Source organism: Ctenopharyngodon idella, chromosome 23 (genome assembly GCF_019924925.1).
Source record: "Ctenopharyngodon idella isolate HZGC_01 chromosome 23, HZGC01, whole genome shotgun sequence".
Classification (NCBI taxonomy): Eukaryota; Metazoa; Chordata; class Actinopteri; order Cypriniformes; family Xenocyprididae; genus Ctenopharyngodon; species Ctenopharyngodon idella.
Window position 1 is genome coordinate 8,693,261 of NC_067242.1, and position 27,762 is coordinate 8,721,022.

General features: G+C 36.9%; 1 protein-coding gene across 5 annotated transcripts in view; it reads left to right on the forward strand.

The window, feature by feature from the left end:
- Positions 1-2,710: 2,710 nt before the first annotated feature.
- Positions 2,711-27,762, forward strand: part of srcin1b (SRC kinase signaling inhibitor 1b) — a 75,064-nt gene continuing 50,012 nt past the window's right edge. For 4 of the 5 annotated variants that reach the window (XM_051881675.1, XM_051881674.1, XM_051881677.1 and 1 more), the window contains exons 1-2: positions 2,711-2,974; positions 22,980-23,222. In XM_051881675.1, coding sequence (XP_051737635.1) covers positions 23,031-23,222 — 192 coding nt within the window. In that variant the 5' untranslated portion in view covers positions 2,711-2,974; positions 22,980-23,030. The remainder of the gene's footprint in view (positions 2,975-22,979; positions 23,223-27,762) is intronic. The other variant, XM_051881678.1, reaches the window with a different exon arrangement.

Here is a 27,762-nt window from a genome sequence, read left to right on the forward strand (position 1 = left end):
CTTGCTAGCTAACAAAAAGACAATCAAACATTTTATATTTAGTACAAATTTTTTAAATATTACAACATTTTCCATGTTTTATAGCGGTTGTACCGAATGACCTGATGTTTCGGGACATGCGTATGAGCAAGTGAAAACATGAATTTTTCAAATAGTTAAAAGAGAGTTAGTTACTTTGCTTCACGACCATGTGGTCCTTTGCAGGTGTCTGAATGATGTCACATCCTGTCACATGATATTGAACGCATCACTTGATCCAAAATGGTCCCTTTATATTGGTTACTCCGAATGACATCAATGAAATTCATTTTTCTGGACATTCTTTCTCATAACAAAGCAACGACTTCTACACATAATTTTAATACCATTTTGCACGTCATTGACCCATATATAGTATATTGATCAATCAAGGTGATCTAATTTAATAACAAAAATTGAATTTAAGATAAATGTATTATATAATGATTTATTATATAATTTATTATGGAAAACAAAATGTTGGATTTCAGGTATTATGGAAAACAATTCAAGTGTTATTTCACATTATATACACACTTTAAAGAGAATTGTTGGTTTAACTTAAAAAAGTAAGTTACCTGGTTGCCTTATTTTTGAGTTCATTGAAATAAAAAAATTGAGTTAATACAATGAAGGCAATTTAACAGAAACTCAAAATACTATGTTATCTGAACCACATTAATTATCTAAGTTGATTTGACAAAAGAAAAAATGTTGTGATAAATCATGAAAATAATTTTTTACAGTGCAGTAGTTCAGGCTTGTTTGGCTTCACCAGCTTGCCGTAGCTCCACCCTACCTACCGTAGACATTCAACCGGTCAGTCGCCCCTTTTACTTATTTATAAGGTATGATTTATTTAAGATTGAACAATGTCCCCAAACTTGCATAAAAGCTTAATCTCCACCTTTTTACAATACACACTCACTCACACACACTTTTATCACACACAAATTTGTAGACTCTACCTTCCTGTGGTGTTTACAAGGTGAAGCACTTCTGAAACTAGGCCACAGAGACTGAGAACAACACATGAGGCTCCTCTGAGTTTAAACTGGGTGTGCTAAATGGGTTCAAATCAATTTCATTTGAGGAAGATCAGGAGTTAGATTAATTGTTCCAATTAATTCTGAGATCATGTGATTAATTATTCTTACCTTTCAAATTAAAATAAGCCTTACCTGAGTTGGAACTGGATCTATAATGCTTTGAGTAGCATTAAGTTTATATATATTCTTGTAGTTTTAAGGATAAAATCAAGTGCATTTAATGACACTTTCTTATATGTATATGGAATAGCTTGTCTCTCTTCTGAAGCTCAAATGACACATGACTCTGAGAGTTTAGAGTGACAGAAGTGGATTGAATTTCAGCTTCTGTTACGGGACGTCTGTCCTGTCCAAAGTACCTTTGGCTGATCAGTTCATTTTTACCAGATGACCTGCATAATTACAGCAAATCAAATTTATTATGATCTGTTATTACAATCTTAAAGCAGTTAAATTTGCTTTTACATTCAGATTTCACTTAAAATGTTTTTTTTGTTGTTTTTTTTGGTTTATTTAAGAGTATGCATGCTACGTAAAATATAATTTAATATATTTAAATTATTTTATCATTTTAATTATAACATTTTATAGATTTTTAGATATATTTTACATAAGTATTTAATATTTACATTTTTAAAATTTGTATCATAATAATGATATTTACAAAATATTTATTTTGCTAAAATATAAGTATTAATATATAATTCTGTTTTAAATTTAAATTATTTAAAAAATATATTTTATATAAGTAATACTTTAATATATGCACTTGTGTATCACTCGTTTAATATAATTATTTCATTTTTGTTAGAATATATTTATTGTAATCTATTTATATAATTTTAATTTTATATAGTACTATTATATAATTCTATATTTTAAATTAATTAAATATATATATTTTATATAAATAATAGTTTAATTTATGCACTTATATTTATATATAAGTATATATTTATGTTAATATATTGATAAATAAAATATCTAATATTATATATTACATATAATTATATACTAATTATATACTAATATTAACATTTCAATATAAAATAATAAATAAATATTTTTACGTTGTCAGCCATTATATATATATATATATATATATATATAATACACACACATATATATGTTATCAGTCATATATGCATATATATATATATATATATATATATATGACTGACATAAAAATGTTTATATTTATATGTATATATATATATGAATGATGACAAAAATGTTTTTATATATATATATATATACAAAAACATTTTTATGTCGTCAGTCATATATATATATATATATATATATATATACTTCATTATATGCACTTGCTTAGAATCTGTTTTAATATAATTAATTTTTGTGCAGTGTCATTAATCATTTGATTAGAGATGACCATTATCTTTCTTTCAGTTCTTCTCTCAGTTTTTCTGAAGCTCTACAGTTCATGTAGTGTAGCTATCCTGCAATTATCCCTCATTTCCCCTCCTCTTCCAGCCATCCAACCCTCCCCCTTTTTTCCTCATGATGGTTCAATCCATGAACCTGCTCAGCCCATGTGTAGTGTATTGGTTCACTGTACCTTTAAGAGGAGGAGGGGGGCTGGTGGTGGTGTGGGGGTTTATATGAATATCAGATGAGCTCGGTTTGTGCCATGCGGACCTGCGCACATACACACACACACACACACACACACACACACACACACACACACAGACACTCACATACACCACGAAGGCTAGTGCAGACAATTCCAACTGAAGACACGGATCTGAGACAGAGAGAGAAAGAGAGAGAGATCAGGATGGGTGTTACAGGAGAAATGAAGGAGGACGAGGCTGCGTAAGACAGCTGAGAGACACTGAAAGATAAACCGAGGGTGGAGAGGACAGACAGCACAGTCTCAGCAGGTATGTGGCGTTGCATCACCGTTATCCTCTAGGGTTGAAGATGCACATCTATTCCCATCATGAAGCAGTTCATGCACAATTTACCGCCTGGTTCACTAACAAACCGTAAACTGTTCTGGTTTCACACTGACTGAGAGGTTTGTGTCCATGTTTTCGTCCCCCTAAATGCTGAAGCTCTAGTTTTGATTGCATTTAAACAATCAATATTCATCAGGCACTTTTTGTTCTAGTGTTCACAGAGTCGGAAGGACAGACAGGCAGAGAGAGAGAGAGACAGATGCATGTCTTGATGCATGGCTGCTGTGGATTTTAATGCACTGTAATGGACTCTGTGTGCGAGCTATATGAACTCCTGTAAGTGTGTGAGCGAATGCCGTCTCTCCATCATTTCACGGACTGCAGAGAGAGTGAGACCGCTGGAGAGACAGACGGGGAGAAAGACCCTCTTAAAGTGATCCGAGAGGGAAAAGTCCGTCCTCTGCAGGAAAAATGAGATTTATGGGTCTGGGAATGATAGATGACGGAACCGAAAGGTGAAGGAATGAAGATGCTTTTGAGGTGGAAGTGTACAGTAGTTTGATTTGAGAGTTCAACATGGAAACATCATAGACATTATCCCATGAGATGGGAGAGGAAAATATATGATAGACTGGGAAAATACAGGGAAGGATATTGAGTAAGGCGGTGATAGCAAAGGAGGTGGAGTGTAGAGCGAATTGAGCCGTGAAGAAAGGGATGAATGGATGAAGAGACGTGAAAAGAGACCTACCCATCAATCCATGATAAATCGCCAAATAATGTCAGGTTGCATAAACGCCCAACTGATCATATTGGCTTTCGTGCCCCTTTTGCTGAATGCTTTACAAATTGATCGTTGCAAATCACAATGACAGTGAAAGGGTTAGTTCACTTAAAAAATAACATCTGTCATCTTTTACTTCTGTTGAACACAAGAAGTTATTTCGAAGAAACAACATTGCACCCTCTTGGCTTCTTGCATGGACAAAAACAAACACTCATGAGACATTTTTGAAAATATCTTTTGTGTTCCACAGAAGAAAGTCTGGAGCTACATGAGTGTGAGTAAATGATGACAGAATTTTTGGGTGAACGATCCTGCACGTCCTGATTTTGCAGAGTTGGACGCGTTCCTGGATCAACAAATTTTGTTGACATTCCTAAATGAAAATGTAGTCTTAACCCTATCCCTAAACCTAACCCTACACATAAGTAATCCCTAAAATCAGAAGGAAATGACTGACTGATTGTAAGCCTAAATTTGATAAATTGTAAGCTTGTCCCTCAAATCTGATTGGTTGATTGGAATGTTGTTCCAGGAACAACAAAGATGTTGATCCAGGAACATGTTGCACTTGGTGAAATCACAAGTGGATGACACTAAATACAGGTGTAAACGGGGTCTAAAACGTTTTGAGCTTGTCCACTTTCGAACACTTCCAGTGGTAGTCGAAACCGCATTAGTCCGGATTGCTTTCGTAGTGGAAACGCTCATGTGGTCGAATACATTCGAACAACCACAAAAGACCGCCTACTCTCCGCCTACTGACCTCGCATAAACATTATGGAAAGCGCGCTAGCCAGACTTGATTTAAACTTTATCGGCTGAAGACCCAAGTTTGGTTTGAAGACGAAAAATGTACCAAGCACAATGTTCTCTCACCATTCCTGATTTCTAACACACACTCTTTAGGCTATCAGAGCAGAAATGAAAGCTGATGCTCTCCGTATGTTTTTCTGTCATCTCCGGGCATGTTCATATGTAAATTGCGTGAGCTTATTTTGTCCATTAGATCGAAAGATCTGAAAAAAGCCATAGATTTACCCGCCCATAAACCCTCCCATCATAAAAATCAGGACAGAAGTGGTTGAAAGTGGACAAGAGAGACGGATTAAAACACCAGGTGTAAACGGGAATGTGTCTACCTCGTCGACTGTCGATCCGATCCACCAAAACTCATCTTAATACCGGGGTAAACAGGGTCTGATTTGATTTGAATCATGGATAAATGACACATTGGACTAGCAGAAGATTGTTGGTAAGGATGAGTATGAAGGACAGAATCAATTCAGCCCTGCAATGGTTGTATCTTGCTCTCTTTTTTACTTAATGTTTTTCTGTTTGAAGGCTTTTTTAAGCTAAAGAGGTCTGAGATTTTAATGAACGTGAAGGTGATTTTATTCAAAGTCAGCTTGAATGAAATGGAAAATTTCTGAATGGATTTTAATGATCTGATTGTGAACTATTCAATATTGACCTTGTAAGTTTTAATTAAAATGTCATAACTGGTTCTTCGGGTGAAATGACAGATTAAGCAATATAAGCATATGTTGCATTCGCAGTGTTGCCACAAGGGGTGCTACAGCGGGCAGTAGTGTAAAATTATTGTCTTCTACTACATTTTTTTCTCTTTTAAGTCAATTACTGTCATGAGTGAGAAACATTATGAAGAGAATATTGTTAGTTAATCTTTATAGATAGTTAAGCAGGTTAGTTAAAGTTGCAGTAGGAGATCTGGAAAATGCTAACGTTACCTGCTAGCATTGAACGCATACGAGCCCACCCTCCCTGCAAATCGCCGTCCAAAGCCACGCCTCCTCCAACACATATGAAGAAGGCACGAACACACAGCTGCTCTCGGCAAAGCCTCACAAGGGACGGCGTTAAAAAGTACCTCATGACTCAAAGCACAAAATATTACAATAATAATGCACATAAACAACTTAGAGAGCTTGTACCTGACTGCTTCAGATTCATTTCGGTGTTGATACTGCTGACATGGATTCTGAGTCTGACTGAACAGCTCCGGTTCGAACTTCACGGCGTTGCCAACTCTTAATTACAGTATTTATAGCGTGAACGCAGCATAAGCTTGTTGTATTGATTCGGTAGGAACTGCAAAAGGTGGCTGATGTTTGTTTCGTGACCGACGTCTGTCTGTAATCTGTCTAAGCTGCATAGCATGAAACTCGCTGATGAGTATGATGTCTGCGCAATGGTATGTAAATCATACGCTGACAGGCAGGTAGGACATTGTATTATTTTATTCGGACCGAATATAAAGATTGGATGAGCTTTTTTATTTTTTGTTATTTATAATTATATTTATAAAAATACGTTTAGACCATTTAACATAGTGATTGTTATCAGGATATGAGGAGACTTTAGAACTGAACTGAGAATGCCTGATAAATTCAAATTCAGTTCCTGAAGATATCAAACACGATGCTGTGTTTGAATATTTGGCTGCATCAAACAGTCACAGTGTTCACACTCTTTAGGAAAACAACCTACAAATAACTTACTTGTTTTTGCATGTTGGGATTGGAATATTAGGATTGGGATATGAGAAACTGTTTCACATTGCACACTTCAGCTTTAATATCTTCCAATACAAATTATTAAAATGCAAATATGTGGCAGAGGGTGATGATGGAAGTCTTGGTCGACTGCCATCATTAATCACGTCTGAGTGTCTGCACTGTAATATTAGATCCTTAGATGCATCAAAATCCCCAAAGACTTTGCAGCTCCATCCATGTATTTTCACACGATGCCCATCACAACATGAAACACAAAAGTATTTGCGGTGCCCGCACCGCTGCGCCAGGCAAGTGTTTTCTTGTTTGATTTCTATGGTTTGTTGATTGTACATCTCGTACCTCTGAGAGTCGCGTGGCGTCTGATGGTAACGCTTCACTCATCACAACAGTGTGTTTGTGTCTCGATGGGATGGTGTGCGTTTGGTGTTTGAGATAAAGAGAGAAAGAAAAGTTGTGTGTGCATGACGGAGCAAAAAAGAGGAAAAAGGAGCAGGCGGATGTGTGTTTATGTTGGGATGTCATGAACATCTGTCTCTCTGTCAATGAAGCTTCAAAAGCTGATGTTGGAAGTAGATTTAGATGAGACCCAGAGGAGAAGGGTTGTGTGTGTTTGAGAGACATAAAAGTGGACAGGCCGAATAAGAAAAGATTTGGAAGCTAAGAATGGGGAAAATGGATATAAGGACTTTAGAAAAGCCTACATATTGTACTTCATGTAAAATAGGATGACCTGATATCCCCGTTTTCTCGGATAGTCCCGATTTTCGGTGTCCTGTCCCTGGAAATGTCCCCATTTTTAGCATGTTCAAAACAGCCTGCAAATACATCCAACCAACATAGCCTACAAAAGCACAAACATAAAATGGCATTTGAATTTTTTTATTGTAATAATGAAGCTTCGGAGCGTTATGAATCAGCGTGTCGAATCAGTGGTTCGGAGCGCCAAAGTCACGTGATTTGGTGGTTTGACACGCAATCTGAATCATGATTCGACACAAAAGATTCATAACGCTCCGAAGCTTCCTGAAGCAGTGTTTTGAAATCGGCCATCACTATAGAAGTCGTTATTTTGTTTTTTTGGCGCACACAAAAATTATTCTCGTCACTTTATAATATTAATATTGAACCACTGTACTCACATGAACTGATTTAAATATGTTTTTAGTACATTAATGGATCTTGAGAGAGGAAATGTCATTGCTGGCTATGGAGGCCTCACTGAGCCATCGGATTTCAACTAAAATATCTTAATTTGCGTTCCGAAGATGAACAAAGGTCTTATGGGTGTGGAACGACATGAGGGTGAGTAATAAATGACATTATTTTCATTTTTGGGTGAACTAACCCTTTAATAACAATAAAAAACAAAGATATGACATCCAAAGTATGTAAGGTAGTACAACTAGATCTCTTTTATTGAATCCAAAAGGTTTAATTATATTTTGCTACATATAAAGGTATTTTGAAGTGTCAAAAGGTCATTCGGTTTAACCGTCCAAAGGCCAATACAGCCATTTCATTTGTGATTAAAATATCTTAAAATGTAATAAATGTATATATTTTTTATTCTGGCATGATTTTATAACATCATATATCAACATTGTGCAAAATGGTATTAAAATTATGTATAGAAGTCGCTTTGTTATGAGAAAGAATGTCCAGAAAAATGAATTTCATTGATGTCATTTGGAGTAACCAATATAAAGGGACCATTTTGGATCAAGTGATGCGTTCAATATCATGTGACAGGATCATTCAGACATCTGCAAAGGACCACATGGTCTTGAAACAAAGTAACTAACTCTCTCTTAACTATCTGAAAAATTCATGTTTTCACTTGCTCATACGCATGTCCTGAAACATCAGGTCATTCGGTACAACCGCTATAAAACATGGAAAATGTTGTAATATTTTAAAAACTTGTACTAAATATAAAATGTTTGATTGTCCTTTTGCTAGCTAGCTAGATATCAGCCTGTTAGAATTGTTTGAAAATATCATCATTCGGTATAACCAAAAGTGTCATTCGGTAAAACTGAAATTTTGGTTAAACCGAATGACTTTTTTTGGTGACAAATTTTGTCCATCTTGTAAAAAATGACAAAAGCATTGTTAATTGATTATAAAAAACACATAATCTCATTGTTAACACATAATAAAACTTCAACTTGTGTTCAGTTATATTTAAAAAAATATTAGTTGCTGTTTACTGCCTCTGGTTTGTCAATACTGTCTGTGGTTTGTTGAATACATTTACATTTTTCTTTATGTATTTGGCTGATGCTTTTTTTCAAAGCAACTTCAAACTATTATATCGCATCAGTATTTGCAAAGGGAAAGACCTGAGATAAAGAGAGAAGTGCTTTCTGATTAGAACACTTAGCTGTGTATTTAAACACGCTCAAACACACACAATACCTTGCAGGAAAAAGCCCTCTCCGCAGTGATTTTATTAGGTTGACACGCTCAAATTTTGCTCTTGCTGACCATAGCCTCTCTCTCTCTCTCTTACTAACACATACACTGTAAAGCTTCACACTTGATTTAACACATTTGCAAGATACCATCCAAAACATACCAACCACACATACACGCTGACCATCATAAACATCATTTATAAAGCAGATGAGCTCTCTGCAGTGTTCTATTAGTGCTGAGGTGACAGCGCACGTCTTGCTGAAGAGATGGGAATTAAAGAGCTGCTTGCTCACTACTGAGGAAGGAAGAGGAGGGAGTCGGCAAACGAGTAAATGAGTGCCAGGAGAGATGGGGTGGAAGAGGCTGATAGGGGAAGAGAGACAGTCTCCGTTACTGTGTGTCCCTGTAGACTGCATGGATTAGGAAGACAGGCGCATGTGCACACCGCCTGTGGTTTGATGGATTACGGTGATGCATTGACTTTCAGCGTACAGATATGCTGCAATAGTGCGTTTCATTGAGACAAATACATTATAGAACATTACAGAATGCTTGAATTGACAGCATAACAATGACATAATACAATGCTATAGTCTGTATAGTGCAATGCTACAAGTGTGCAACAATTACGGCTGCTCCTGCCTCAACAAAATTCACCAAACATGAACAGACAGTGTATTGAATTCGAGCTGGGAAAGAAGGCAACATGGATTGATGTTTAAAAGCCATTTTACTTCCATTTTACTTTTTGGGAGTGAAACAGGATATTCAGTAAGAAAAACTGTCTGTCCATCCATCCTTCCATCCATCCATCCATCCATCCATTCGTTAATCAATCTATCCATCCACCTATCTATCCATTAATCAATCCATCCATCCATCTGTTAATCAATCTATCCATCCATCCATCCATCCATCCATCCATCTTTTAATCTATCTATCCATCCATCCATTCATCCGTTAATCAATCAATCTATCCATCCATATACCAATTCATCATCTACCAATTCATCCATCCATCCATCATCCATCCGTTAATCACTCCATCCATCCATCCATCCATCCATCCATCCATCCATCTGTTAATCAATCTCATCCATCCATCCATCCATCCGTTAATCAATCAGTCTATCCATCCATCTACCAATTCATCCATCCATCTACCAAACTTCATCTGCCAATCCATCCATCCATCCATCCGTTAATCAGTCCATCCATCCATCCATCCATCTCTGTTAATCAATCCATCTGTTAATCAATCTATCATCCATCCATCCATCTGTTAATCAATCTATCTATCCATCCATCCATCCATCCATCCATCCATCTACCAATTCATCCATCCATCTACCAATCCATCATCCATCCATCCGTTAATCAGTCCATCCATCCATCCATCCATCTCTGTTAATCAATCTATCATCCATCCATCCATCTGTTAATCAATCTATCCATCCATCCATCTGTTAATCAATCTATCCATCCATCCATCTACCAATCCATCATCCATCCATCCGTTAATCAGTCCATCCATCCATCCATCCATCTCTGTTAATCAATCTATCATCCATCCATCCATCTGTTAATCAATCTATCCATCCATCCATCCATCCATCTACCAATTCATCCATCCACCAATCCATCCATCCATCCATCCATCATCTGTTAATCAGTCCATCCATCCATCCATCCATCCATCCATCTGTTAATCAGTCCATCCATCCATCCATGTATCCATCCATTAATCAATCAATCAATCAATCAATCAATCCATCCATCCATCCATCCATCATCCATCCATCCATCTATCCATCCAACCATTTGTTAATCAATCTATCCATCCATCCATCTATCCGTTAATCAGTCCATCCATCCGTCCGTCTGTTCGTCCATCCCTCCGTTCGTCTGTTAATCCATCTATCATCCATCCATCCATCTGTTAATCAATCTATCCAGTGTGACACGACAGTTTCTCCTCCCGCGAGGCTTCGCATTCTTGTCAGAAAAGACAGCGACTCGCTTTCATTTTCACCCTCTCTCTCTCTCTCTCTCTCTCTCTCATTACTGTTTGGATTATGGATTTTCATATCAGTGCAGAGTTTCCTTTGAAGGCCCCTTCAGCGGTGGTGCTGTACAGTAAGTGGGTTGCGTGTGCTTCTCTTCTCCATCATCCTTTTCTCTCTCTCATTCTCCCTTTTCCCTTCACTGGACATTTAAGTCGCTGGCTGTTAAATGCCTCCGGAGCTGCGTATTTTTAAATGCTCAGACCTCTCGCATGTAACCTACCTCAAGCACACATGCTCAAAAATCCTGTAAATCATCTCTTCATGCTCTGATGTCATGATGATGTGGGCACTCAAATCCCTTTATTCAGACTTTTCATATGACAGCTGATTCTCTCGGTTTCTCAGTGTCTTCATCTCTCGGTCTAAAACAAGATATGAGAGTGTTTTTGAGTGAGCAATAGTATTTATTAGCATTGTTGCAATGGTATTAGATGTCTTCAAGTGTTAGGTGCCAAAATATCTGATTGTCTTTGATTCAACGGTCGTTTTCAGTCCACAGAGAACAAGGTAGATATTGACATTATGATTAGCATTAACCTCTTCTAGGAAAGAAATTCTGATCATAAAGTCTATACAGTTTTATAATAATTTCATGTGTTTTTCTGTGTAACTGTTCATTTTTTTTTTTTTTTTGCCTCTAAACGGCATGTACAAACAAACGAATTGTGTTAGATGGCCTCTTGCTGTCTAAAGGCCCGTTCACACTATGGACCATAATGATAAAGATAACTAGAGTCCACATCACAATTAACTAGAGTTGTCAAAAGGACCAACTTCAGTACCTAGTCGGTACTGAAATTTTTAAAATGTGACGCTTTGAGCGCTGTTGAGCGGATTCGTAACACCTCTGATTGGCCATTGTGTTGATGCGCTCATTAGATATGTCTATGATTGGCTTCAATGATCAACGCTTCAAAAACATGTTGTAAATAGTCATCAATGAAGCTCTTCACCGAGCACTTACACAGGTACACACGGGACCAGTCCGCTGATAGACGCCCGCTTTCAAATTCAAACTCTTCCATGTTCTTTCAAGCGCTCCCATACGTTGATCATTGTAGCGAATCACAGACATATCCGATGAGTGCGTGAACACAATGGCCAATCAGAGGTGTTTACGAATCAGCTCAACAGCGCTCAAAGCATCACATTTTTAAAATTTCAGTACCGTTTGGTACCGAAGTCAGTACTTTGGGTAACTCTACAACAGATGTCCAGAGAAACGATATCATTGGAATCAATTTCAGAACTATTTTTTAAAGCAGGGTTGCCAGATTTTCACAACAAAACCCACCCAATTGCTACTCAAAGCTCAAAACTAGCCCAATCACATTCTGAGAGGTAAAATCTGTGTTTTTGTTGGGGTTCCCCTGGGCAAATTCGCATTCCAGGGGCTAAATATCTTGTTATTTGGGGTTGCTTTAACCCGCGGACATGAAAAACAACCAGTGTTAAACTAGCCTTGGCAACGCTGAGCTAAAGAAAGAGAAAAACATTGACATCCAATCAGAATCCATCCTGCTTTAAAGCGGCAGATGACAAAACTGCAGCATTGTCTACTGGTGTGGATGCTAATATAGTTATCGTTATCTTTATAGTTATCGTTCTTGGCAAGACTGTATCCATGTCTTGAACATTTAGGGGGGATTTTATATATATATATATATATAAGCATAAAGAAACAGGTCTAATTCTAGTTGGGAACTAATCATTTTTGCTATTTGCAAATAATATTTGCATTAATTAGCATTAAAATATGCATTTATTTGTATGCATATGCTGAGTAAACGTAAATGTAAACAATTTCTTGTCTCGTCATTAAGAATTACATGAATCATGTAGCCTAAATGCATATTTTAAATTCAGAACAGCCATATTTGAGTATATATATATTTGATGTTTCTGTCATTCATGCTCTGCTTCTGTGAACGGTAAACCCCGCCTACTTTGATTTGATTGGCCGTCTCAATTGAATTAACGTTGACAAGCGCTGTTAGACCACTGAGGCAGACCAGACTAAAAATGTAACTTTTAAACCTTTTTTTCATTCTAACAACATACAGATAGCTGCGTAATAAAGTGCAGCAGAGCAGTGCAAGAATTTCAGATATTGGGGGGGACAATTTGGCCATTTCTAATTGTTGTGTCTATGGTGGTTACAGCCCTGGTTCTTGGTGTTAACGCGCATATTTACTTCCATTTTTGATAAAACTGAACATGACTGGTGGTCTCCATACTGTTGTTTTTCAGCCAAATCTTCACTGAATGGTGAAAGGTTAATATGCATGCATATTTAGCTAGATTTGGTCTTCTTTCACACAGCATCTGTGACCCCATATGTTGCTCTTGAAGTCCATATGCATGCTGACTGTTTTACATGCATGCTTACAGATGAAAGCGTCTCTGTTGTCTTAAGTAGCCATTAAATCTGTTTTCCAGTATCACTAGATGACATTGAGGTCAGTGAAACATGTTTTACTGCTGATGAACCATGCAGATAGGGTTGGTTATTCATTTAAAACACGTCCTCTGACACTCCGCAGTGCTCCTCAGGAGGATACTGACCCTGAGAACGGCTACATTAGTGTCAATCCTCAATCTTAGAGCCTCCAGTGGGTGGTCTGTCACAAGGTCAAAGGTTAAACAGGGATCCTGTCTCTGCCAAGAGACCCCTGAGAGAGAGGGAGAGATGTTAATTAAAATGTAGTGGTGTAGGGTCAGATTTTGTGCCTCATTTAAGTCTACTGGTGTGAAATCTCAGTCCACTGACGATTTCCGTGATATGGGTTTCTCCTCATGGCGAAATTAATTAATATTCAGTCGTCGCTGCGATGATTTAATGTGCATACTTATAATTAGATAGTTTCCTTGTTATTTTCCCAAAGCAACGTTCCTCTTAAGTGTGTGCGTAATAAGTTGTTCCGGATAACAAGCAGAATTAGTTCAAGTTTTATTCCACCCTCCACTTTAGCAAGTGTGTGTTTATATCCCGCTGCTTTTACAGCTAATGCTGATTAGAATCTAATCAGACTTTCACCTTCCAGCAGGTGTTTCATGTACTCTGAAATATCAGCTGCAAGTTATGATTGCTTGTTAACTTCCTCTATGACATCACTTCACTATCATGATATCTTTAATTTAGGATCATGCATATCTTGCGGTGCAATTTGTGAACTTGTGAACTGCTATACAAAGTATTTTTGTCTTGTTTTCCAGTACAAATATATATAAATATTCTTAAATCAAAAAACATTTACTTGATAAGCAAAATCCTATTAAGTCTAAAAAAATGTTTGACTGATTCTGAAAAATCAGCATCACAGGAATAAATTACATTTTAAAATAAATTAAAATAGAACACATTTATTTTGAATTGTAATAATATTTCACAATATTACTGTTTTTACTGTATTTTTAATCAAATAAATGTAGCCTTGGTGAGCAGAAGAGACTTCTTTCAAAAGCATTGTCCAAAGTCCCCCTGTAATCAATAATTTTATCCCTTTAAACTCAACCAAAATGACATATTTAAAAGTTTTTTTTCTACATGCCTTTAAATAGCTTGAATGTAACTCTACACCCTTGGCTCATTTAATATACGCGGATCATTGAATATGCAAATTAGCTCCGCCTCCACTCACTTACACCAGCTCAGAGATGCTGAGGTAAACGCTGCACAATGGTATCGCTCTTTACAACATCGGACACGGTAATTAATATGATTAGCCTTTTGCTTGACTATGTTATCAAACAGCTAATAATGTGTTGCTAATGTTACACAAACAAACCATGTTCACTTTCACGAGTGAGACAGCTGCCTTCTAACAGTCAGTACCCTTACAAACGCTTTGAACAATGTCAGTGGAGAAAGGCATATTTCATCATAACATCGTAATATACATCATACACCTGTCATATTGCTAAATCTACCCTATTTTTCATATCAACAGAAACATATACCGGGATAACCAGGCTTCTCTCGAGACTACTAGTTCGCTGTTAATTATGCTAAGGCCGCCGGCACGTTGACGTGATTGGTTACAAGGTAGTTTGTGACGTCACAATTTCAGGTCTTTTTTCACTGCAGTTTTAAGGAGAAAATAATCAGCAATGGTGCTGACATATGAATTTGCACATGGTTTGTCTTAAAACATATTAAAAACACCACACAGCCATATAAACAACATTAAAAACACCACAGGGGGTCTTTAAAATATGACCCCAAACTTTTGAAAGGTGGAATCAAATCTAAGTGCACATGCGTTAATAAATGAGCCCTTTAGACTTTATTTTTCATTTGTTAAAAGCATTTTCATCAGTTTCTCATCTGATGGTGGGAAACATCTAGTAGTGGAGCTTGATAACACATCATGAGATTCACTGCTGGCTGCAGATGTTGTAACAGTATTTATGAGTTTCTCATATTCTCAGATTTTCATTCATTTTCATTCTCTTGTTAGGGGGTCTTCAGATGAACTTCTCTATTACTGTGTCCTGTTAGATTGGTTACTGAAGTCCAGCACAGTCCAGACTGCTTTATTAAACACCAGTAGATGATGGATCTCTTTTAGATTTCCGGTGTTATATTATTAAACCCAGCATGAATAATCCTTTCTTTCCTTCTTTCTTTGCTCACTCTGTGACATACAATGTTTGTACGTTGTCCATGAGAGCGTTTAATAGCGATGTCACCGTCACCCTGAGTGATGACTTGAACCGCTTGACACGCCCCCTTTGCGGTCAAGGATTCTGGGGCGTTTCTTATTACAATCTAACATTACAATCTGAAAGTCTAAAGGCTAAAAATAAATCAAAACATGTCTCTTCCATATGTAATATAATCTTTCTCCTTTCTCAAAATGTATGTATTTTTTTATTTATTTAGTTTTTATTTATATTTTGTAGTTTTTTTTTATTTTATTATTTTTATAATCATTTTTAATTCATATAATTTTCTATAGTTGAATTAACAAGTCAAATAACTGATTTATGATTTTTTTTCATTAAAGCTGCAATATGTAAGATTTTCTGTCCGCTAGAGGTCATTAGAGCCCTATTCAAAACAAAGGCGTAGGTTGATGATGGCAAGTTTGAGCGCGGAATCTTGGGACATGTGGTCTTCACGTCACAGCCGGTGGAAATAATCGGGATAGGACTCGGGAAGAAACCATGTTCATGGATGCGATTATTAACGTTACTGTAGTATGAAGCAGAGCAGGGCCGAGTGTTGTGGGAACGAGCTGAACGAAGCCGCTGGAGCGATTGCGCAACACACGCCTCACAAGCGGCAGAACTTTTATTATGACACAGTCGCTGGCGCTGCTTCCACTTTTACGGTCATGAGTATGAGGTAACACAGCTCTGTTTATTATATTAGATACATTTGAGTGTGTTGAAAATGATGTTATAACATTACTCTGTGCGTTCGCTCGGCGGCTGCTGTGAGACACTTGTTGCACACTGAAGTAAGCTAGATCGATTTTAGAATATCATATTAAATGCTGGATGTCTTGTGTTGATAAATGGCATGCAATTAATTTTAAAATGTGATTGATGGAGAAAATTCTGTATTACTGTTACTAAAAATAAAGCTGCATCTGATTATGCTATGTTAGCTACTTGACAAAATAGTGTTTTTCTCTGAGGCATGGTAAAGCATGGTACTCACAAAAAAATCAAGAAAATTAGATTTAAACAATAAGACTAAACGTGTTGAGCTATATAACAATAATTAGTTTTCTGTCTATAAATGTAACCAAACAGTCGTTCCCTTGTCTATTAAAACATGTAATATATTAAAGCGTCTTTGGTGTTTCCATGGTTTCTACAAAAAAAAAACCGGAAACGGAGGGTAACGCGGGTATGACGCAATTGACAGGCGACTCCTCACACGTCCCGGAGCCTTGGTTAAAATTGCAGTTTTCTCACAATTTACAAATAGTTGGAAACATCTGGGATATTGTAAGTACTCAAGTGAACGATATAACACTGGCCTAGTAGCTTTTGGATATTTTACTGCAAAATTCTTACATATTGCACCTTTAATACAGTAAACAGATTATTTCTAGACATCAGTATAATATAATATAATATAATATAATAGCACTTATAGAAATTTGTATTTAATTTACATATTAAATTAGAATATTTAGAGAATTCTCCATCCTTTAATGAACCCCAAAGTCTTTCCATCCTATTTTTCTCTCAGCTTTCATCATCTCTCATCTGTTCATATCACTAAACGAGGGATCGTTAATCTCCAGGCCACTTTACTGATTCCCCTCAGGCGAGAATTCCCAGAATCCCCTGACACTTATGGCCGATCGTTCATACCTGCTTAGAGGCGGCAGAGGCTCCGGGGTTAAAACACCTGTCATGGCACACTTGTTTTATGTGTCTGTCCGAGGAGTGTTAAAATTGGGCGGTAATCAATCTTTGTGTACTCTCTCACACACAAGTGGACATTAGATCACTAGCTAAGTTCATTTGTCATGCTTATAGGTAGATGATTGCATAATATCTGCAGTTATAACCAAGGACAGAGAATAATAAGAGACATTAGAACTATAGCTTTCTAATACACCTGGTGAATGTTGTTGGCTCTGTGACGAACTGGTGATGTTCCTCTATCATAAGTAGCTTTCCGCTAAATGTAAATGTAAAACTGCAAAGCCCTGTTTGGTTCTTTGAGGGCTCTGCTAGTTTCTGATTGGTTATCACAATGGTTTGTTTAACTTTAGTAGCCTTCCCAAATTGTTCTGCTTGAATTCTTGGACACACTTTAAATGTTTTAGAATTACTGTTTTTGTTTGAAACACACAACATGTCAACCTCTGACTCAACCACTGGTGTAAATGTAGGACTACCTGTAATATTTATCTGAACATTGGCAGATGTGGGCGAGACACAAAAGCTGGGGGATAGGAAGCTTTTTTGTTGTGTTTGTGTTTGTGTCACCATTTGTGCACCTAGTGGCTCAGAAATTACACACTTCAGCTTTACTGGTGGCCATCAAGGTGTAATTTTTCCTGTCAGTCCTGGTAGTTTGTTTATAGTTTATATGATACACCAAAAACCTTCTCTCTCTTTGTGAAGTCTTTGATTTTCAGTTAAAAAACATACACCATTTGCTAAAGGTGATATACATTTTAAAGGGGTCATATAATGCCACTTTTGCAATATGTAAAATAAGTCTCTGGTGTCCCCAGAATGTGTCTGTGAAGTTTTAGCTCAAAATACCCCACAGATAATTTTTTATAGCATGTTAAATTTGTTACTTTTTGAGGGTGAGCAAAAACGCTCCTTGTGTGTGTCCCTTTAAATGCAAATGAGTTGCTGCTCCCAAGAAAAGGGCGGAGTTTCAAGAGCTCGTCGATTACCTCAGACTCACTGAAAATATCAGAAACTGTTCAGCCTTTTATGTTCAAGCCGGAGTCGGACACTGATGGAGAGACTCAAGAAGAAGTGACAATGTGTAGAATGCAACGGGACGTTTCTGAATGGTTAGTTGATTAACTTATGTATCAGATGTGGAGTTAACTATCTTAAAGTCATTGATTAGCATATTCTGTCATGATAAGGTATAAATCGCTCATGTGGGAACTGTTGTAAGATGCCAACAGAGCCAGACAATATATTCTGCATGAAGATAGAACAGGTATAGTTTAGTTTAATTACACATATAACTTATGTTGTCATCTTGCTTTTATGACATGCTATTGCATTTGTGTTGCGTACTGTATTGCAATAACATGGCCTCACCGCTTTGTTGCGTCTACTCGGGGGTGGGGTTTATGTAAATTTTAGGGTTAGTGATGTCACTTACCCAGGAAAGAAGCTCGTTGTAGTCCCTACCAGCTGTTTGTTGTAGTCCTTAAAAAGCGATTTCTGTAAAAGAAAATATCTCCCTTTGCATTGAACTTTGAGTGTTGTAACTTTGCAGATGTTACAGCAACATTACACACTAAATAAAGTTAAAAAAGTGAAATCATAATCAACCACCCCTTTAACTGAAATAAAAAATATATAAATAAAACTTTTAATATATATTTTTTATTTTAGCTAGTTGCCAAAGCAACATTTCTCATTTTTAAGTTTAACCTGATGTACCAAAATAACTAAAACTGAAATTAAAATTAATAAAATATAGACATATTTAAAAAAAAAAACTCACAAAAAATGACAAACAACAAAATACTTTAAAACTAAAATTAAAATGAAAACAGAAAATATAAAACAAAAACGAATTATATAGAGAGAGACCTATAATAGTATTTCAGTGATACTAAAATAACACTGAACCATAAATATTAAACTTAATAACTCATCTGCCACTGTTTATGCCACAGACATGAATCATACTTTACATTTATGCATTTGACAGATGCTTTTATCCAAAGTGACTAACATTACATTGTTGACTTATAGTTCTGATTGGTTGCACTTCGATATTATAATTTACTACAGAATCAGAATTGACTGCATTAGGGACCATTCACACATTTATATTGAATAAAGCAAGACGTGATAATGTGAGAAAAGTGCAAGGTCTCAAGACGTTTTTGAACTTATTTTAACCTGAGTGCAGCGTTGTTTAGAAATATATAATGTCATGTCATCATGCGCGAGAACCTTCAAAAGACGTGAGAGCAACAGACAGTCAAAGACGAAGAGCGTGTAGCTGATGTTTATGTAGAAAAACAATGGAAAAGTAGAGCAGTGGAATGGAATAACTGTAAGTACCTCACATTTCTATCTTCTTTTGCAGTTGTATTATTTAGTTGACTCCATCCCAGTTGTTAGTTTCTTGCAAATAGTGTTATGAATAAATGATCTGTAATTAGCATTAAATGTTAATTGTGTGTGCTCACCTCAGACTGCTTGTCAGTGTTCTTTGCCTTCCGGTGGGAAAATATGTTAGGCCTGCTGGGTAGACTGTTTACACACCAACAGACACTTCAGTCCCAAGAAAGTTCAATCAAAACGGGGTTCCTTGAGGTCAGCATTTAGCATGGGCGAGCATTTTAGAGCGCTAACTTTTCTACTTTCTGCTTCCTGATGTTATTCACAGCTTAAAATGGCGTCATATGTCTTTAGAACACTTGGAATATAGTGCACAAGTTGTATAGACTACTTTTATTGTGCTTTTTAATGTATCTGTTCCTGAAAAAGTTCCTGAAAAAGCTCAAATAGTGAGTTCTGTTGTTGAAATATGTAAAATACTGTTTTTTCTATTCTAGGCTATTCTGTCCATCTTATTTGAGAGAGTTCTTGTGATTACTGTATAAAACGGAGAGAATAACAGAATATATAGATATTCTGTAATCACCTAATCACTTTCTCATTGGTCGATTGCTGTAGTCTCCGCCCACTTGTGTCAATCTCATTATTTACAGCTGCTTTGGTGTAGAGAAGGTATAAAGCTCCCGTGGCAGATCAGCATGTAATAGTACGATCCGTGGATAAATCCATTCCTCTCATTCTCTGAAACGCTTTATCCATCTACATTTCTTCCCTGCGGTATGCTAATATAATGGTTCCTCCTTTGATCTCGCACCTCTTCAGTGGGTTTTGTTGTTTTGAGTGTCTATTAGTTTGGGCCTCTATTTTGGGCTCCTTGGTGGGTGTTGTGTCTCTACAACAACACAGAGAAAAACATTTTTCTTTTGAGTTGTTTTGTCGCCAGCTTTCTTAGAGTTTTTCTCCAGCTTATTTTCATGTTCAACCTGCTAGAATGTCTTCAGTGCATGTTGCAACACATTATTTTAAAGGATAGTATTTATAGTATAGATAGTATTTATTTGGTTAGTTGGTTATTTTAGTTAGCTGGTTATTTTGTTGGTTAATTGGTCAATATTTGGATATTTAGTTATTTAGTTGGTTAATTGGTTATTAAGTTTATTAAAGGATTAGTTCACTATAAAAATGAAAATTAGCCCAAGCTTTACTCACCCTCAAGCCATTCTAAGGTGTATATGACTTTCTTCTTTTTGATGAACACAATCGGAGTTATATTAATAAATATCCTGATGCATAGAAGCTTTATAATGGCAGTGAGCGGGACCAACGAGCATGAAGCTCAAGAAAGTGCATCCATCCATCATAAACGTACTCCACACGGCTTCGGGGGGTTAATAAAAGCCTTCTGAAGCAAAGCGATGCGTTTATGTAAGAAAAATATCTATGTTTAAAAAGTTATTAAGTAAAATATCTAGCTTCCACCAGACCGCCTTCCGTATTCAACTTACGAAGAAAGTGTAATGCCTCTAGAGTACAAAACGCTTACGCTACGTCCTACGCCTTCCGTATTCAACTTATGAAAAAAGCTTAACTGACACGACATCAGTTATGCTTTCTTCCTAAGTTGAATATGGAAGGTGGTCTTACGTACTTTATAACTTGTTAAATATAGATATTTTTCTTACACAAACGCATTGCTTCGCTTCAGAAGGCCTTTATTAACCCCCCGGATCCATGTGAAGTATGTTTTGCTTTGGATGGATGCACTTTCTTGAGCTTCATACTCGTTGATCCCGTTCACTGCCATTATAAAGCTTGGATATTTATTAAAGGGTTAGTTCACCCAAAAATGAAAATAATGTAATTTATTACTCACCCTCATGCCGTTCCACACCCGTAAAACTTTCGTTAGTCTTCGGAACGCAAATTAAGATATTTTTGTTGAAATCCGATGGCTCAGTGAGGCCTGCATAGCCAGCAATGACATTTCCTCTCTCAAGATCCATTAATGTACTAAAAACTTATTTAAATCTGTTCATGTGAGTACAGTGGTTCAATATTAATATTATAAAGAGACGAGAATATTTTTGGTGCGGCAAAAAATCAAAATAACGACTTTTATAGTGATGGCCGATTTTAAAACACTGCTTCATGAAGCTTCGGAGCGTTATGAATCAGCGTGTCGAATCAGCGGTTTGGAGCGCCAAAGTCACGTGATTTCAGCAGTTTGCGATCCGAATCATGATTCGACACGCTGATTCATAACGCTCTGAAGCTTCATGAAGCAGTGTTTTGAAATCAGCCATCATAATATAAGTCGTTATTTTGGGGTTTTTTTTTGGCGCACCAAAAATATTCTCGTCGCTTTATAATATTAATATTGAACCACTGTAATCACATGAACTGATTTAAATATGTTTTTAGTACATTAATGGATCTTGAGAGAGGAAATGTCATTGCTGGCTACGCAGGCCTCACTGAGCCATCGAATTTCAACAAAAATATCTTAATTTGTGTTCCGAAGATAAACGAAGGTCTTACGGGTGTGGAACGGCATGAGGGTGAGTAATAAATGACATTATTTTCATTTTTGGGTGAACTAAACCTTTAATATAACTCCGATTGTGTTCATCAGAAAGAAGAAAGTCATATAAACCTAGGATGGCTTGAGGGTGAGTAAAGCTTTTTCATTTTAAAGTGAACTAATTCTTTAATGCATTTAGTTGGTTAGTTATTTATTTGGTTAGTTGGTGATTTAGTTGGTTATTTAGTTATTGGTTATTTAATTTATTTAGTTGGTTATTCAGTCTAACTCAACTAATAATTTTCTTGATCTGTGCTCCTTTTTATTATTTGAGAGCTCACATTCCGGCTGTGTGTTAATGTAATGCAGATATAAGCAAAATTGATCTCTCTTTTGGTTGTATAATTAATTCAAGTCCAGAGGTTGTAAGCTGTGGGTTTCTCAGTTTGACAGGTCAGACAGCATTAGTGTTGGCTGACATGTGCTAGAGCTCACTGTGCCGTATCCTCCAGCAAAACACACACAAATCATAATTCTTCGATCAGCAGGCGTAGGTATGACAACCTGCCTATTTCATCATGTTCAGACTTTATCACATCATCAGACAATTTCCGACCCACCATCTCCCTGTCTTATCTACATCCCTGATTTCCTCTTCCCTACTTGAACACGCCAGTTTTCCCTCCCATTGGGTTTGAGAGATATGACTGTATCGTACATATATGACTGTATCGTAATATTAGCCTAAAAAGCATGCACCAATAAAAAAAATACAGCAGAAATAGCATGCCATCCTGGCATTTTGGACGTCATCCTAATCTTGCAAACCGTTTAGTGTGTATATATTGAAGGGCTCCATCCAACATACCAGATATCCAGCTCTTGACCTTTTGCTTTTACTTTTTTCACCCCACAGTTTTGTGACGGAGAAGGAGAGAGGGAGAACTAGCCAGATAAATTGCTTGTGATGTTGCGTGGGGATGATGCAGAATATCAGCGCCGCTATCACACTCTGGGCAGTAACACGCGCCGCCTCTCCAACCCTGACATGGAGGCCTTTGCTAAGCTCCACAAGAGCGGCGACATGGAGCATCAGCGAAACAAATACCCTCCACAGCACGCCGCCATGCTGGTCAACACTAACTGTGCGCGGCAGCAGGTAACATGAATGGGAGGGTGTGTGTGTGTGTGTGTATGTCAACAGAGCAGAAGGTGTGGTCTAGTGATTAGCATAAGCGCTCCACATATGTTGAGCCTTGGTGTTCGTACCTGTGAATCGGGGATGTGTTGACACAATTCCCCTCAGCTTGCTTAGAATTAAGGGGACCTATTATGCAAAATTCACTTTTGCATGGTGTTTGGATATAAATGTGTGTTGGCAGTACACAACCACCCTATAATGATAAAAATCCACCCACTCCTTTTTTTTTTAAATCCCCATAAATCATAAGCAGTGTCTCAGAACAAGCCGTTTGCAGGTTCCTGGCAGTGTGACGTCACTTTAGCCACAGGCCCCTACCACAAATGTTGACAGACACTGCCGTTTTAACATAGAACCGCTCTGAGCGAGTTCACAGCGACACAGCAGTGTACACAGTCCGCCATTGCTGCACTGACGAGTACGTCTCCCAAGCATTTTAGGTGTTTTGTAGCTGGATGTATTAATCCACATAGCTCTCTACATTTACTCTCTAAATCTGAGCCGTTGAAGACGAGGTGGATTAATTTTGTTTTCGAAGAAAATGCTCCCTCAATTCTAACGAAATTGAGGGAGTATGTCTGCGCAAATCATTTCACACCGGACTTTGTGAACGAATGTCAATACAAAGGGACAATACAAAACACAGGTTGTGCTAAAGAGTTGTTACTAAAGAATGGATCAGTACAAACTGTTCGTGATCGAGCTTACAGCCTCCAGAGTGATACTGGATATGGCAGTAATGAAGGTGAGAGCACTTTATTACAGTTCATCGGAGTTAATTTACGAATATAAAGTTTACCAGTTTATTAAGCACCACCTGAAAAGGCATAAGGTCTTTATATATTTGTTTACTGTTAGTTGTAACGAGTGTTTCTGTGTATTTCGCTATGTATGTTGATGATAATGCAAGGGAGAGAGAGAGAGTTTATGGATAATATTTTAATGCACACTTGCACTGCTCTTACAGTGATTTTCTAGAGTGAAAACAGATGCTACATATTTTGTGTGAAGTACAATAAACGTCATAAAATATTAATCGGTAAAGTCGAACGGGGTCCGGCACATCAGGCTTGTACTAATATAGTGGATAAAAACAAGAAGACAATATAAGTTATAACCGTAATTAAACTAAACTGTACCTGTTCTATCTCCATTCAGCATTTATTCGCAGTTTCTGACATTATAGTGTGTCGAGAGCAGTAGTTCATTAGCATTTAAAGGGCACTCTCTAAAACGGCACGTTTTTGCTCACCCACAAAAAGTGGCAATTTTAACATGCTGTAAAAAATATCTGTGGGGTATTTTGAGCTAAAACTTCATATACACACTCTGGGGACATCAGAGACTTATTTTACATCTTGTATAATGGAGCATAATAGGTCCCCTTTAATGTTCAAAAAATGTACTTTAGTATAGGGAACACATATTCACTATTAACTGTGACTTGTCTCTCAATAAACTCCTAATTTACTGCTTATTAATAGTTAGTAAGTTAGTTGTTAAGTTCAGGTATTGGGTAGGATTAAGAATGTAGAATATGGTCATGCAGAATAAGGCATTAATATGTGCTAATAAACAGCCAATATCCTAGTAATATGCATGCTAATAAGCAACTAGTTAAAAGACCCTAACATAAAGGGTTACCAAAATTTTATGTTCATGATGTTTGAATATTGAAAAGGCCTTTGATTAGCGTTTTTCAGCTTGTCATGTGGTTTTTCTGTTCCTCTCTTCTCTTCTGTCTGTCATACTTCCTCCCACCTCTAATCATCTCTTACAACATCCTCCTCCTCCTCTTTGCAGTCATTCTTTTTTCTTTTTTAGTAGTGGCTCTTGATAAGTCAAACATCACTTTTGTTATTGCACATACTGGGAGTGGGATAATCTATAACTAAAACTAAAGGTACAGTCACTGTATACTGTGTGTATGTATGTATGTATGTATATATATATATATATATATATATATATATAGTCATTTGATTAAAAAAATTGTGTGATTCATTTAAATACTCTCCTCCCATACATTTTGTATCTGAAAGGGAAACTCCTACAAATGCAAATGCATATGCAATAAGGTCAGCCACAAAAATAACTGTGTCTGCGCCTTTTCAGCACTAATTTTTCACTGCATGTCTTTAGTAAATCCTGACAATAGTTTTTTAACGCCAAAAGAGTAAGTTGTTAGTAAATCTGGCCCTTGGGCTACAGAAATTGAATAAAGTTATCAAACACTTCACAGTCTTCACTGCATAAATTATAAATTAAATTTAAATTAAGCCTTATTAAAGCTACAAATGTTATTCAGTCAAGAGCAGTGAGTGATTTTCTCTGTTATATTTTGTTCTTTGATTATCCTTAATGACAAACAGCAGCAGGTTTATTAGGCTGCTGTCACTTTAAGACCTGCCGCATATGACACTGATCTAATACACATTTTCTTACAACTCTTTACGATCGTTTAAGACTTAATTGAACTCATTTAACAAGTATTGCGAGGATACTTGACTAAATGGGCATATTGGCGTAATTTTGTGCATTTTTGTTAGTTCAAGCGCCGTCTGAAATGGCTTTCTGTGCGCACAAGTCGTTTTCATTTATTTATTTCAGCTTTAGTTTTATTTCTGTTAGTATTTTTATTACTTAAACTTATCTCAGTTAGTTGCCATGGCAAAATTTTAAAAAATAATAATTTTAGTTTCATCTAATATTTTTATTTATATTCAGCTTTATTCAGTTTTAAGGTGCAGTCACATTTACCATTATTTGGCAAAATCTTGTGGGTGAAATCCAGTCATTTAAATAGGAATCCATGAGATTTGAATAAGGGCGAAAAAGGCAGATTTTGGTCCCCTGGTCACGTTAATTCGCAGCTCTGACCAATAGATGCTGCTTGGTTTGAAAGTAACTTCTTGTGTGTGAGCAGTGCTTTGCACTATTGACAATGGAAAATTGACCTTTTTTTACCGACAAAATGTTACTGTAACATTTCGTTTTAGTTATAACAACACTGCCACATAGCAACATTCTAAAATACCAAAGAAACTGCATAGCAACACCCTGGCAACCACAAACAACAGCCTAACATCATGAATGCAGAACTTCTGAATGCTCAAGCACTGAAATTCTCATTACAAAAAAATATAAAAATGTAGCTTATATTTGCAGTTATGTGTAAATCCATAATGTCATTTCCTCCTTTCTTTTAGCCACCTCTCTCTCTCTCTCTCATGATCTATTCCCTCTTTTTTTTTCCTCCTTGGAATCTATCCATCCTTCCTTGTATTTACTCTGTATATTTGCCTGTCTGGCTGCATCCACCGTCTCCAAACACCACTGGAATGAGAAAGAGAGAGAAGGGAGTCTACCGTTACCATGGTAACCGAGCCCATGTAGGGAAATCAATGATATCACATAGCTAGCTGGCATACAGCAGGAGTGGGTACTGAGACACAGAGGGAGGAAAACCGCTGAAGGACAGAGTCGACATGAACCGTCATTCGATTTTTACTTTCATAGCGTGACGTATTTGTGCGTGAAACGAGAGAATATGTAGGGCAGGGGACTTGGTTTTACCATTCAGGAGTTGATTGGCTCCTGTAATGCGAGCATTATGTATCAGAATGTGGGTTTGCGGTGGATTGTGGGGGTTTGATCCCCTCCTGAAACTCCACCGGCACACACTTTTGAGGAGGCTTTTTTACCGGGACGTGGAGGCTGAAGGTCAAGTTCACCCTCCAGAGCGTCTTCACGTATCCCAATGGTAATGCTTCTTAAAATGTATTGTTATTTGGTCTTATTGCAATAACCTTTGTTACATTTAATGTTAACAGGCGTTAAATTAGTGCATTAATATTGGCAAATTTCATGCATTACAACAGTAGATTAAAACAATGACTAAGTAGTTATTTGGCTATTAGTTAGTTAAATAACATTTAACAATCAGCCAAAAGGGAAACTTGTTGCACAAGCAATTATGATGACAAACAGTAACTTAATACTGCACACAGTAAGACCAGGAGCATGTATTAAAGTAAATAGGGTCGATTATGGTTTCATTGTTGGCTTTGTAGAGTGAGACGAACTAAGAAGTTATTATAGTCCATAGATGACGAAACCGCAGAAGAGGAGCGGAGAACTAGCAGGAGAGAGTCGACCGACAACGGAGCTTATTAATTAGTGATGGTATCATACCTTCATCAGTCTATGAGTACATGAGAAATCCACAGTGAACAGAAAGAAAGAGGGAGAGAGACTGACAGCCGGATTGAGGATGTAATCAGGTGCCAATAGTGTGTGTTTGAACAGGTATTATGGTGGGACCTGAAAGCATGAGCATTCGCATACCATTTTACTTCTGTATTTTGACATACTTCAGTTCATAATGTAACAGAATATTAAAGAGTATTAATAATTATACTAATAACAGCAACTAATAACAGAATATTAATAAAAACAGCAACAATAATAATAATGATTAATAATAACTAGCGCTGTC